The sequence below is a fragment of the Ascaphus truei genome, chromosome 2, assembly GCF_040206685.1.
Source record: "Ascaphus truei isolate aAscTru1 chromosome 2, aAscTru1.hap1, whole genome shotgun sequence".
In the NCBI taxonomy this organism is placed as follows: Eukaryota; Metazoa; Chordata; class Amphibia; order Anura; family Ascaphidae; genus Ascaphus; species Ascaphus truei.
In genome coordinates, this window is record NC_134484.1 from 19,733,186 (window position 1) to 19,748,201 (window position 15,016).

The 15,016-nt window shown below is 37.9% G+C and overlaps 1 protein-coding gene across 1 annotated transcript in view; it reads left to right on the forward strand.

The window, feature by feature from the left end:
• The window catches only part of LOC142476069 (uncharacterized), a 166,995-nt gene that overhangs the window by 112,807 nt on the left and 39,172 nt on the right, over positions 1-15,016 (forward strand). Inside the window, exons 19-20 of the mRNA XM_075581639.1 lie at positions 1,391-1,597; positions 3,319-3,420. Coding sequence (XP_075437754.1) covers positions 1,391-1,597; positions 3,319-3,420 — 309 coding nt within the window. The remainder of the gene's footprint in view (positions 1-1,390; positions 1,598-3,318; positions 3,421-15,016) is intronic.

Genomic DNA, 15,016 nt, shown 5'->3' on the forward strand with positions numbered 1-15,016 from the left:
AACTGCAGGCAGAGAGACGTTGTTAATAAACGATGTCTCGCTCCACATTCAAATAAATTTGCTGCAGTTCACCGCAACATAACATCTGTTTGTACCAGGGTATTATTGGAGTAAATAGAGGGGTTTTTGGTTTTCGTTTGTTTGAGTCAAGCATCAAGTTATTTTGCTCCAATGTGCAGGAGATTACGATGTGGGAAGTTTCAATAGGAAGCGTTACTCAGCGGGCATATTATCATAGGATGTATTAACCTCTGCATCTAGATGTTTCCTTTTGCATTCAAAAAAATATTCCAAAAGTGGCTTGGTGTTCAGTTTCAGCACCGAGAGTCACTGAGAGATATACTACTTAAAGCGACAATCCAAGCTCCTTTTAAAAAGAAAAAGTTTTTTTTAATGTTTTATTTTTACCCAGGATTGAAGCAGGGGGTCTCTGGAGCTGAACCCCATTTATTTCAGATCCAGAGACCCCCTACTTCCAGAGATACGTACCGTTGGTTGCCACTCCGGCTGAGCTAGCTGGACATTAACGTTTAAAGTTCCCGCGTCACATGGGCCAATAGGAAGCAGAACCCAATGACATCCCAGCTTCCTATTGGCTCGCAAGTTGCGGGAGCTTTGAACAGAATTACGTGATCCCTCATAGTAGAGGAAAGTGGCAACTGCCAAATATTATGGAGGTAAGTATCTCTGGAAGCGGGGGGTCCCCGAAGATGAAATAAATGGGGTTCAGCTCCAGAGACCCCCTGCTTCCATCCTGGGTAAACAAAACATAAAAAAAAATCTTTTCTTTTTAAAAGGAGCTTGGATTGTCGCTTTAAGTAGTATATCTCTCAGTGACTCTCGGTGCTGAAACTGGACACCAAGCCACTTTTGGAATATTTTATAATCCCAGCACAAAGTTGTACCTGCAGGAAACTCAAAGCGGCAAAACGACATTTTGGTTGTTCTTTTAGTTTGTGAATGTGGAGTGAGATGTTAAGTGTGTGCATACATTATCATCGCTGTAACTGATGACTCTAGTAGTCCAAACCAAAATATGTGTAATAATCACACTGACGGGCACTGAGATTGCTGCAGGGGAACCTGGTTCAATACCCAGTGTCGGCTCCTTGTGACCTTGGGCAAGTCACTTTATCTCCCTGTGCATCAGGCACCAAAAACATAGATTGTAAGCTCCACAGGGCAGGGAGCTGTGCCTGCAAAATGTCACTATACAAGAACAAACTATTATTATTATTGTTGTTCCTCCTGTTCTCCTCAGAAATCATGCGTGCCCCTTAAAGCCTCTTTCACCTCCCACTTTGCAAAGGACGGTCTACAAAAAGGTTCTTTCACGTGAACGTTACATAATGTTAAATATTGAATGTATCTTTTTTTATTATTATTTTAGCAAGGACAGACTCCTGTCCATCTAGCAGCTGAAAATGATCATTCGGAGGTTGTAAAACTGTTTTTGAAGGATAAGCCTGAGCTGGTGACATCGGCTAACATGGATGGTTCAACCTGTGCTCACATTGCAGCTGCTAAAGGTAGTGTAGCTGTGATTAAGGAACTTCTCAAGTTTAACAAGACTGGGGTAATCACAGCACGCAACAAGGTGAGAACAGAACATCCCTCTGGTACAGCATTGAAGATGTCTAATTCAGAGAATGTTTTCACTATTATCAATATTATTATTACTTATTTAGGATGCACTAAATTGTTCCAGTGTGCCGTACAATAAGCGTGGAAGACCATAACAAACAGATAAACATCAATTTACGCACGATAACAAAGGGCAGGAGGTTTCTGTTCCAAGGAGATTAGAATGTAAGAGGTCAAAATAGGACACAAAAGAATAAGTGGAGAGAGAGAGGGCTGATGTTCTGAGGATGTAGGATGTGAAGGTGTTGGAAAGGCCTCTGGGAAGAAGTCAGTTTTTAGGGATCTGTTATACATGAAAAGGGTAGGGTAGAGTGTAATAGTTTGGGGGAGTAAGATCCAGTCATAACATGTGGCTTGGGAGAAACCTTGGAAGCCAAAGTGGGAGAAAGGAAGCAGCGAGGAATACTGAAGGTCACACAGTAAGCGTGAAGACTAGAGCCTGTGTGGGTGTACCCAGCTGTGAGGTCTATGACATAGGTAGGAGTGGTGGTGGCAGATAAGGACCATTTTACTCCATACAGTATTTCCCCTTAGGCATTACTTGATTATAGGTTTTTATTCTATAGATCCAAGTCTCACATGGTTGGTTCCCTTATACCTAACCCAAACATTTCAGTGTTATTAGGTTGAATGTATAGTTGTATCTGAGATCTGTATTTTATGCTGTAATTCAATTTGATGTTAACCCTGAGTTGTTATAATTAAACTTTCTATGAACCATTTCTAACTGCCGCCCTACATATTTCTGAAGTTTTGGCCTCCAGGACTAGACACATGCTTTATAATAACGATCTGTAAACTGGTATCCTTCTGATTATTATGTGTAATACTCCTTTTGGATTACTAGGACCTTACAGGGTTAACTGTGTGTGCCCACACGGAGGTAACTCCCCTTCCCTATCACATGGTACTGGGGTGAAATAGCAGAGGTTAAGCCCTGCCCCTTTCTGCCTGAAGATCGTGACATCATACTGGGCGATAAATAGAAAGGGGGAAGCTTCTGAAACTCAGGTTCCAGAGTCATGGCAGCTAGTCTGAAGATGGCCACTCCAGTAACAAGCCTCAGTACCGCCCTAGTGTATTAAGATAAGGGTACCTAGGGAAGAAGACACAAGGACAAGCCCTGTCTATTATATGTTAATGCGAATAGTGGGAAGAATGTCTAAGAGTGAAGAGCATTGTCAATGGCAGTCAATAAAGCTCCTGTATTTGTATTACAAAAGTTCCTGGCCCCCATCATTATTCCACCCGCATACAGACCCAGCCTGTGCAAAGCCTGCACCCTGAGTAGCCATAACATAGACACAGGTGTAAACACCCTTAGAGCCAGGCAGGGAGAGTTACATACAGTATGCATCAAACAATATAGCATAAACTGCTGCTAGTCATCCACACTGCTTTTATTATCTACTCTGTAGATTTAATTAGATATTCTAACCCCAAGGCCCTTGTTCACAGAGACCCATTGACCCTCAAGATCACAATGTTAGAATGTATTCTTTTTATTCTATCCTGATAATGCTTTTTCCCTTTCTTTTAATACTGTTGATCCTACTAGAGTTATGGTGACAGCTCCCGCCTAATACACAATTGACATGTTATAGCTATTATTCTAGAGTGCAGGTATGTACACCTTTCTGTAGTTTAAGAATCTTTCTCTGCTTGGCATTTCAGACTAATGATTCCACGCCTCTGCATCTGGCTGCTGCGGGGGGCCATGCAGAAGTGGTAAAGGTGTTATTGGAGACTGGTGCTTCGGCATCTGATGAGAATGGGGTATGTAGCCTGGACCTCATTTCATTTTTGCTCTCACATATTCTTTTTACTCAACCTCCAGTTTCTCCTCGCTATTCCCACAACCTGTCTTCCATTGACCTCCAGTTTTTGGAATTCAGTTTAAAATGTAACCTTTCCACCCTCCTATGACCCATACCACCTTTTCAGAATTTACATTGTCCTTGCCCCCGCACCCTCCTCACTATACCAATACTCACAGCGCTCCAACCCCTGACCCTGGCTAAAAATGCATATTGTACTTATTCTTGTACTCATTCTGCTGAATGCCTCTGGAGGAAGTCGCACTCTATATCGAATTCCTCCTGTCCTGCTTTAAGCTCTTTTTCTTGCCAAAATCTAACCCTCGCCCTGCTCTTTTCTGCCTTCAAATCCCTTCATCATCCTCCCTCTGTAACCTATGCTCCACTACTGGAAACACAGAGCAGGTGAGCGCTAACTAGATGGTAGTAACACCCTATGTAAATACAAGGTAAAACCTTGCAAAGTTAATTGGACTCTTTGCAGGGGCTGCCTACATACTAAAACTGACCCCCTGGTCAGAATGAAATACAAAGTGAAACAAATGTATTATAGGCGCCAATATGATAAAGGATATATCACACCAAATGCAGGGCCAAGGTGAGGCTCAGGATAGATGAGTTGTGCTTAAAAAAGAAGAAGACAAAAATACAAAACATAGCGTGATACTGTAGGTATATGGGACAAACAACACTCAATATTAAAAACTAACAGCTGAGATCAAGGTGAAAATTATCAAAAAACATTTAATAAAACATATAATCAATTACTATGACAATGGACATAAGAAAAATAAAAAATAATAAAAATACACAGACTGATAAAAATGACCAAATGGTTAATGGTGAGGACCACCTCACTGCGACACCGGGTGAACTGCCCACTCACCGGACGGAGGATGGTAACGAGCAGTGGATAATTTTGAGAGTATCCCCTCTCAGCTGCTCAAACAGCTACTGCACCGGAACGGATCTGCAGAGGAGGCGCTGCACACGCCAGCCGGCGTGTGTGTGTGTGCTCTCACTGCCTGCTCGCGGGATGGATGTCGTGCAGCGTGTTGGCGATTTCTCAGCAGCAGATTCGTCTGTCAGAGTTTTCAGCTGATTCACCTCCAGGTCAACTCACGGGAGCAGCGGCAGTCTCGGCGTCACTTTTAGGGGTCCTTGCAAGCCACCCTACGCGTTTCGAAAGCAACTGCTTTCTTCCTCAGGGGTTTATGCAAGAGTGTCCGTTAGTGTCCCTTAAATAGGTGTCTCAATCATTTTTTTCTCTCATTTCACCTGTAGCACGCTCGCACATGCGCAGTTAATGTTGCAAAATAGTCAATCAAGTTCGACTTGCACATGCGCGGGTGCTGCTATCTATTAAAAGTCAATGCTTTTCATAATATACACAAATGTATACAAACAGATCTCAGCTGGACAAATAATTATAAAATAAGGAATATATATATATACATTCTTAAAGCAAGTGATATATAACTAATGTGAAGTGAAAAATTGTGATGTGTAAGGAAATATTAAATTAAATAATTAATAATAAAAAATATATATATATATAAAACATTAATTAGCTTTTATTTAAATATATAACTGTGATAGTGTAGTAATTATAAAATATCAAAAACTACTAGATAGATATATTTTATATTTTGTTAGGTGTGTGGTATTTTTTGTGTAATAATATATTCTTAGTGATATAATTTTAAATAATGAAATATAATAATAACATACAAAATCTAACGTGATGGTGTGTATGTGTAGTAATAAGTCCCCTATATCTTAAGGGGATATTAACATATTTAGGCAATATATATATAATTAAACATATTAAATAAAAATATTATAACCCATATATCATATACAGTAAATTCTATATTTTATCAGTTATAACCCAAACATCATACATGGAAAATTAAAAAGGTTAATTAAAAAACAACCTGGATAAACTTCACGGAAAATCAAGTTACCAAAAAAGGTTTCAAATCGAAGTCAACGTTGAGGCCCATTGGGGATAGGGTACGGAGTTCATATATCCAATAGGATTCCCTCCTCCCCAATAGGCTCACAGCGTTTCCTCCTCTCCAATTTGGGGTAATGGTTTCGATAGCCTTGCATTTTAAACCTATAGGATTTTGTGCGTGCACCTGGAGAAAGTGATGTGACACGTTGTGCGTGGTTAGCCCTCTCTTAATGTTATATATATGCTCATACAGACGTCTTTGGACAGATCTAGTAGTCATACCCACATATTGCAGACCACACGGACATTCAAGCAAATAAACTACAAAAGAACTTTTGCAAGTAATGTGATGTTTAATGGAATAATTTTTTGAAGTGTTATTGGATGTAAAATTGAAAGATTTAGTACTATATTTGCACGCAGTGCACCTATTGCATGGGAAATACCCCTTATATGTGACTTCGTTACGTGGAGTGGCCTGTAGAGTTGGACAGCTTGGAGCTAATTTACGTCCGATGTTGGGGGCTCTGGTGAATATAATCTGTGGTTGTTCAGGCAAAATGCACTCTAGCTCCTTGTCTTTTTTTAAGATGGGCCAATATTTTTTAAAGATTTTACAAATATTTGGTGCCATTTGGTTGTATTTTGTAACAAAGGCTAAGTTAGCAGAATTGTTCTTTTGTTTATTTTTATATTTCAATAGGCTGGATCTCTCCATTTTTGCAACTTCCATGATTGTGTTGTCAAGGTCTTTAGAGGGATATTCCCTTTCCAAAAATTTTTTCTTCAGAATTTCTGCTTGAATATGAAAAGTTTCAACACTAGAGCTATTTCGTTTTAGTCTGATAAATTGACCCTTGGGTATATTTTTTACCCAACTAGGGTTATGGTGACTGCGTGCATGTAAATAATTGTTTGCTTGTACCGGTTTGAAATATGTGCTGGTTTCTATGTTATTATTTTTGATTGAAATATTCAGATCTAAATATTCTATTGAGGAAGGGCTGGAATTGAAAGTGAATCCAAGATTGTAATTATTACTATTCATGTAGGTTTTAAATTCTTCTAATTGTGACAAAGTACCAGACCAGATAAAAATAATATCATCTATGTAGCGTCGCCATAGGACCAAACTTGCTCCATATGGACAGCTGGACCAAATATGGTGTTTTTCCCAGCTGCCCATAAATAGATTTGCGTAACTTGGAGCAAATTTGGTACCCATGGCGGTGCCACATATCTGTAAAAAATAATCCTTATTAAAATGAAAAAAATTGTGAGTGAGTATAAATTTTATACCTGTAACTATAAATGAATTTAATTCTGCAGATACGGATGGATCATTATTTAGTGTTTCTGAAATGGCAGCCAACCCTTGATCATGTTTGATGACAGTATATAGTGAATTGACATCGGCCGTTACAAAATAATAATGTGGAAGCCACTGAATGTCTTGGAGGGTCTGCAATATGTGGGTAGTGTCTCGTACATATGAGGGCAACTGCACAACGTATGGTTGTAATATATTGTCTATATATTGAGATAAATGAGATGTTAGGGACTGTATACCCGAAATTATTGGACGGCCAGGGGGAAATTTTAAACATTTGTGTATTTTTGGTATTATATAAAACAAAGGTATACGGGGATGTATGTTATATAGAAAATCAAATTCGTGTTTTGTAATGATATTGTGATTTAAACCTATTGATAAAAAATTGTAAAGTAACTTTTGATAATGTATAGTGGGGTCAGAGGGGAGGGGTTGGTAAGTGGACAAATCTCCCAAAATTCTCAAGGATTCTTTAATGTAATAGGACTTGTCCATAATTACCAACCCCCCCCCCTTATCAGCCGGTTTGATGATAATAGCATCATTTTCTCCAAGTGCACGCAAAGTATTTTTGTCTTCTATACTCAGGTTATCATGTTTAATCTTAAAATTACGGCTTTGCGTTTCCAGGTCGTCCGTAACCATGTTTGCAAAGGTGTCAACGAAAGGCCCGCTAACGAATTTGGGGAAAAACGTAGATGGATTTTTAAATGTTTTATTAACTGAAGTAGTTGTTGAGATAGGCAAATTACTATTAGTGTCTGCTTTGGACAACGCATCTCTGAGGAAATATTTTTTAAGGCACAGTTTTCGTATGTACCTTTGGACGTCTATATAAAGTGTAAAACTATCTGGGCCTGTGACTGGTGCGAATGATAAACCCTTAGAGAGTACTTTGCTTTCCTTATCGGAAATGGGGTAATTGCTAATATTAAAGATGTTATTAAATGTTGTTTTGGATTTTAGTGTTTTGTTACCTTTTCCATTCTTTCGCCCTCCTCTCGTTCCTCTAAGGTGTTTTTTCTTTTTTTGTTGTGTGATTCCCTTGTAGAACTCTCTTTTCCCAATAGGTCCCTTATTGCTTCCTTGGCATTTTTTGGGTCCCTGGATTGTCTCCAATCTAAAAAAGAGAATGTGGCCCTCTCTTCCTCTCGACTAGATGTGGCTGTATGACGTTCTTTATCTAAATCAATAAGTGGTTGGTATTTATTATGATGGTTATATTGATCAAAGACATTTTCCATCTCTTTCTCTAATTGATTTAATGATGGCATGGGGGGAGCTACAACGTTAGACTTAGTAGGTTGGTTGGCCACATTGGTTTTTTGCTGCATAGAAATTTTTCTTTGTGGTTTTGGGGACACAAATTGTACCGGCTCAGTAGAGTTTTGTCTGAGACTAGAGACACTTTTTCTATAATTTGATGGTATTTTGTGAGAATAATCCTTTGGATATTTCTCCTTAGTAGATTTATATCTCTCAAAATCTTGTTTCGGTTTTTTCCAATTTCTATAGCAGCCTGTGGCGTAATCAACTTTGTCGCGTTGGAACTTAATTTGTTTTGAGGTAATGGTATCCTTTTGGAGTTTATCCATTTTGTTCTTAATTCGAGTTTCTAATACAGGTAAATCACTATGATCTTTATATTTCTCAAAATAACCCTTCATGTCATTTATTTCTTTGTCTAAAGTCTCCAGACAAACTTTACGTTTTGAAATTAGCAGACGCATCAGTTCAAAAGAACAGTTGTCAAGGATGCGATTCCATTCAAGAATAAATGATTCACTCTGAAAATCAGTAGTGGGTTTTTTGAATAGCCTTAAACCTCGTGGTATACGTTTTTGTTCCACATATTTTTCAATGGTAATCGCATCCCACAACTGTTTATTTTCATTGATAAGCAGTTTCTCCAATTGGTCTGCCATTTCTTGTATATCAGTTTGAGCATTGTCTGCCACAATGGGAACATTCTCCTCAGAAAATATACGATTAATATCAATGTTTCTACTGACTCGCTGAGCGAACAGTAGAGACATATTACACTAGAAAGCGGCTCACTTAAGGGGAAAGAACAATTGGAAACACAGAGCAGGTGAGCGCTAACTAGATGGTAGTAACACCCTATGTAAATACAAGGTAAAACCTTGCAAAGTTAATTGGACTCTTTGCAGGGGCTGCCTACATACTAAAACTGACCCCCTGGTCAGAATGAAATACAAAGTGAAACAAATGTATTATAGGCGCCAATATGATAAAGGATATATCACACCAAATGCAGGGCCAAGGTGAGGCTCAGGATAGATGAGTTGTGCTTAAAAAAGAAGAAGACAAAAATACAAAACATAGCGTGATACTGTAGGTATATGGGACAAACAACACTCAATATTAAAAACTAACAGCTGAGATCAAGGTGAAAATTATCAAAAAACATTTAATAAAACATATAATCAATTACTATGACAATGGACATAAGAAAAATAAAAAATAATAAAAATACACAGACTGATAAAAATGACCAAATGGTTAATGGTGAGGACCACCTCACTGCGACACCGGGTGAACTGCCCACTCACCGGACGGAGGATGGTAACGAGCAGTGGATAATTTTGAGAGTATCCCCTCTCAGCTGCTCAAACAGCTACTGCACCGGAACGGATCTGCAGAGGAGGCGCTGCACACGCCAGCCGGCGTGTGTGTGTGTGCTCTCACTGCCTGCTCGCGGGATGGATGTCGTGCAGCGTGTTGGCGATTTCTCAGCAGCAGATTCGTCTGTCAGAGTTTTCAGCTGATTCACCTCCAGGTCAACTCACGGGAGCAGCGGCAGTCTCGGCGTCACTTTTAGGGGTCCTTGCAAGCCACCCTACGCGTTTCGAAAGCAACTGCTTTCTTCCTCAGGGGTTTATGCAAGAGTGTCCGTTAGTGTCCCTTAAATAGGTGTCTCAATCATTTTTTTCTCTCATTTCACCTGTAGCACGCTCGCACATGCGCAGTTAATGTTGCAAAATAGTCAATCAAGTTCGACTTGCACATGCGCGGGTGCTGCTATCTATTAAAAGTCAATGCTTTTCATAATATACACAAATGTATACAAACAGATCTCAGCTGGACAAATAATTATAAAATAAGGAATATATATATATACATTCTTAAAGCAAGTGATATATAACTAATGTGAAGTGAAAAATTGTGATGTGTAAGGAAATATTAAATTAAATAATTAATAATAAAAAATATATATATATATAAAACATTAATTAGCTTTTATTTAAATATATAACTGTGATAGTGTAGTAATTATAAAATATCAAAAACTACTAGATAGATATATTTTATATTTTGTTAGGTGTGTGGTATTTTTTGTGTAATAATATATTCTTAGTGATATAATTTTAAATAATGAAATATAATAATAACATACAAAATCTAACGTGATGGTGTGTATGTGTAGTAATAAGTCCCCTATATCTTAAGGGGATATTAACATATTTAGGCAATATATATATAATTAAACATATTAAATAAAAATATTATAACCCATATATCATATACAGTAAATTCTATATTTTATCAGTTATAACCCAAACATCATACATGGAAAATTAAAAAGGTTAATTAAAAAACAACCTGGATAAACTTCACGGAAAATCAAGTTACCAAAAAAGGTTTCAAATCGAAGTCAACGTTGAGGCCCATTGGGGATAGGGTACGGAGTTCATATATCCAATAGGATTCCCTCCTCCCCAATAGGCTCACAGCGTTTCCTCCTCTCCAATTTGGGGTAATGGTTTCGATAGCCTTGCATTTTAAACCTATAGGATTTTGTGCGTGCACCTGGAGAAAGTGATGTGACACGTTGTGCGTGGTTAGCCCTCTCTTAATGTTATATATATGCTCATACAGACGTCTTTGGACAGATCTAGTAGTCATACCCACATATTGCAGACCACACGGACATTCAAGCAAATAAACTACAAAAGAACTTTTGCAAGTAATGTGATGTTTAATGGAATAATTTTTTGAAGTGTTATTGGATGTAAAATTGAAAGATTTAGTACTATATTTGCACGCAGTGCACCTATTGCATGGGAAATACCCCTTATATGTGACTTCGTTACGTGGAGTGGCCTGTAGAGTTGGACAGCTTGGAGCTAATTTACGTCCGATGTTGGGGGCTCTGGTGAATATAATCTGTGGTTGTTCAGGCAAAATGCACTCTAGCTCCTTGTCTTTTTTTAAGATGGGCCAATATTTTTTAAAGATTTTACAAATATTTGGTGCCATTTGGTTGTATTTTGTAACAAAGGCTAAGTTAGCAGAATTGTTCTTTTGTTTATTTTTATATTTCAATAGGCTGGATCTCTCCATTTTTGCAACTTCCATGATTGTGTTGTCAAGGTCTTTAGAGGGATATTCCCTTTCCAAAAATTTTTTCTTCAGAATTTCTGCTTGAATATGAAAAGTTTCAACACTAGAGCTATTTCGTTTTAGTCTGATAAATTGACCCTTGGGTATATTTTTTACCCAACTAGGGTTATGGTGACTGCGTGCATGTAAATAATTGTTTGCTTGTACCGGTTTGAAATATGTGCTGGTTTCTATGTTATTATTTTTGATTGAAATATTCAGATCTAAATATTCTATTGAGGAAGGGCTGGAATTGAAAGTGAATCCAAGATTGTAATTATTACTATTCATGTAGGTTTTAAATTCTTCTAATTGTGACAAAGTACCAGACCAGATAAAAATAATATCATCTATGTAGCGTCGCCATAGGACCAAACTTGCTCCATATGGACAGCTGGACCAAATATGGTGTTTTTCCCAGCTGCCCATAAATAGATTTGCGTAACTTGGAGCAAATTTGGTACCCATGGCGGTGCCACATATCTGTAAAAAAATAATCCTTATTAAAATGAAAAAAATTGTGAGTGAGTATAAATTTTATACCTGTAACTATAAATGAATTTAATTCTGCAGATACGGATGGATCATTATTTAGTGTTTCTGAAATGGCAGCCAACCCTTGATCATGTTTGATGACAGTATATAGTGAATTGACATCGGCCGTTACAAAATAATAATGTGGAAGCCACTGAATGTCTTGGAGGGTCTGCAATATGTGGGTAGTGTCTCGTACATATGAGGGCAACTGCACAACGTATGGTTGTAATATATTGTCTATATATTGAGATAAATGAGATGTTAGGGACTGTATACCCGAAATTATTGGACGGCCAGGGGGAAATTTTAAACATTTGTGTATTTTTGGTATTATATAAAACAAAGGTATACGGGGATGTATGTTATATAGAAAATCAAATTCGTGTTTTGTAATGATATTGTGATTTAAACCTATTGATAAAAAATTGTAAAGTAACTTTTGATAATGTATAGTGGGGTCAGAGGGGAGGGGTTGGTAAGTGGACAAATCTCCCAAAATTCTCAAGGATTCTTTAATGTAATAGGACTTGTCCATAATTACCAACCCCCCCCCCTTATCAGCCGGTTTGATGATAATAGCATCATTTTCTCCAAGTGCACGCAAAGTATTTTTGTCTTCTATACTCAGGTTATCATGTTTAATCTTAAAATTACGGCTTTGCGTTTCCAGGTCGTCCGTAACCATGTTTGCAAAGGTGTCAACGAAAGGCCCGCTAACGAATTTGGGGAAAAACGTAGATGGATTTTTAAATGTTTTATTAACTGAAGTAGTTGTTGAGATAGGCAAATTACTATTAGTGTCTGCTTTGGACAACGCATCTCTGAGGAAATATTTTTTAAGGCACAGTTTTCGTATGTACCTTTGGACGTCTATATAAAGTGTAAAACTATCTGGGCCCGTGACTGGTGCGAATGATAAACCCTTAGAGAGTACTTTGCTTTCCTTATCGGAAATGGGGTAATTGCTAATATTAAAGATGTTATTAAATGTTGTTTTGGATTTTAGTGTTTTGTTACCTTTTCCATTCTTTCGCCCTCCTCTCGTTCCTCTAAGGTGTTTTTTCTTTTTTTGTTGTGTGATTCCCTTGTAGAACTCTCTTTTCCCAATAGGTCCCTTATTGCTTCCTTGGCATTTTTTGGGTCCCTGGATTGTCTCCAATCTAAAAAAGAGAATGTGGCCCTCTCTTCCTCTCGACTAGATGTGGCTGTATGACGTTCTTTATCTAAATCAATAAGTGGTTGGTATTTATTATGATGGTTATATTGATCAAAGACATTTTCCATCTCTTTCTCTAATTGATTTAATGATGGCATGGGGGGAGCTACAACGTTAGACTTAGTAGGTTGGTTGGCCACATTGGTTTTTTGCTGCATAGAAATTTTTCTTTGTGGTTTTGGGGACACAAATTGTACCGGCTCAGTAGAGTTTTGTCTGAGACTAGAGACACTTTTTCTATAATTTGATGGTATTTTGTGAGAATAATCCTTTGGATATTTCTCCTTAGTAGATTTATATCTCTCAAAATCTTGTTTCGGTTTTTTCCAATTTCTATAGCAGCCTGTGGCGTAATCAACTTTGTCGCGTTGGAACTTAATTTGTTTTGAGGTAATGGTATCCTTTTGGAGTTTATCCATTTTGTTCTTAATTCGAGTTTCTAATACAGGTAAATCACTATGATCTTTATATTTCTCAAAATAACCCTTCATGTCATTTATTTCTTTGTCTAAAGTCTCCAGACAAACTTTACGTTTTGAAATTAGCAGACGCATCAGTTCAAAAGAACAGTTGTCAAGGATGCGATTCCATTCAAGAATAAATGATTCACTCTGAAAATCAGTAGTGGGTTTTTTGAATAGCCTTAAACCTCGTGGTATACGTTTTTGTTCCACATATTTTTCAATGGTAATCGCATCCCACAACTGTTTATTTTCATTGATAAGCAGTTTCTCCAATTGGTCTGCCATTTCTTGTATATCAGTTTGAGCATTGTCTGCCACAATGGGAACATTCTCCTCAGAAAATATACGATTAATATCAATGTTTCTACTGACTCGCTGAGCGAACAGTAGAGACATATTACACTAGAAAGCGGCTCACTTAAGGGGAAAGAACAATTGGAAACACAGAGCAGGTGAGCGCTAACTAGATGGTAGTAACACCCTATGTAAATACAAGGTAAAACCTTGCAAAGTTAATTGGACTCTTTGCAGGGGCTGCCTACATACTAAAACTGACCCCCTGGTCAGAATGAAATACAAAGTGAAACAAATGTATTATAGGCGCCAATATGATAAAGGATATATCACACCAAATGCAGGGCCAAGGTGAGGCTCAGGATAGATGAGTTGTGCTTAAAAAAGAAGAAGACAAAAATACAAAACATAGCGTGATACTGTAGGTATATGGGACAAACAACACTCAATATTAAAAACTAACAGCTGAGATCAAGGTGAAAATTATCAAAAAACATTTAATAAAACATATAATCAATTACTATGACAATGGACATAAGAAAAATAAAAAATAATAAAAATACACAGACTGATAAAAATGACCAAATGGTTAATGGTGAGGACCACCTCACTGCGACACCGGGTGAACTGCCCACTCACCGGACGGAGGATGGTAACGAGCAGTGGATAATTTTGAGAGTATCCCCTCTCAGCTGCTCAAACAGCTACTGCACCGGAACGGATCTGCAGAGGAGGCGCTGCACACGCCAGCCGGCGTGTGTGTGTGTGCTCTCACTGCCTGCTCGCGGGATGGATGTCGTGCAGCGTGTTGGCGATTTCTCAGCAGCAGATTCGTCTGTCAGAGTTTTCAGCTGATTCACCTCCAGGTCAACTCACGGGAGCAGCGGCAGTCTCGGCGTCACTTTTAGGGGTCCTTGCAAGCCACCCTACGCGTTTCGAAAGCAACTGCTTTCTTCCTCAGGGGTTTATGCAAGAGTGTCCGTTAGTGTCCCTTAAATAGGTGTCTCAATCATTTTTTTCTCTCATTTCACCTGTAGCACGCTCGCACATGCGCAGTTAATGTTGCAAAATAGTCAATCAAGTTCGACTTGCACATGCGCGGGTGCTGCTATCTATTAAAAGTCAATGCTTTTCATAATATACACAAATGTATACAAACAGATCTCAGCTGGACAAATAATTATAAAATAAGGAATATATATATATACATTCTTAAAGCAAGTGATATATAACTAATGTGAAGTGAAAAATTGTGATGTGTAAGGAAATATTAAATTAAATAATTAATAATAAAAAATATATATATATAAAACATTAATTAGCTTTTATTTAAATATATAACTGTGA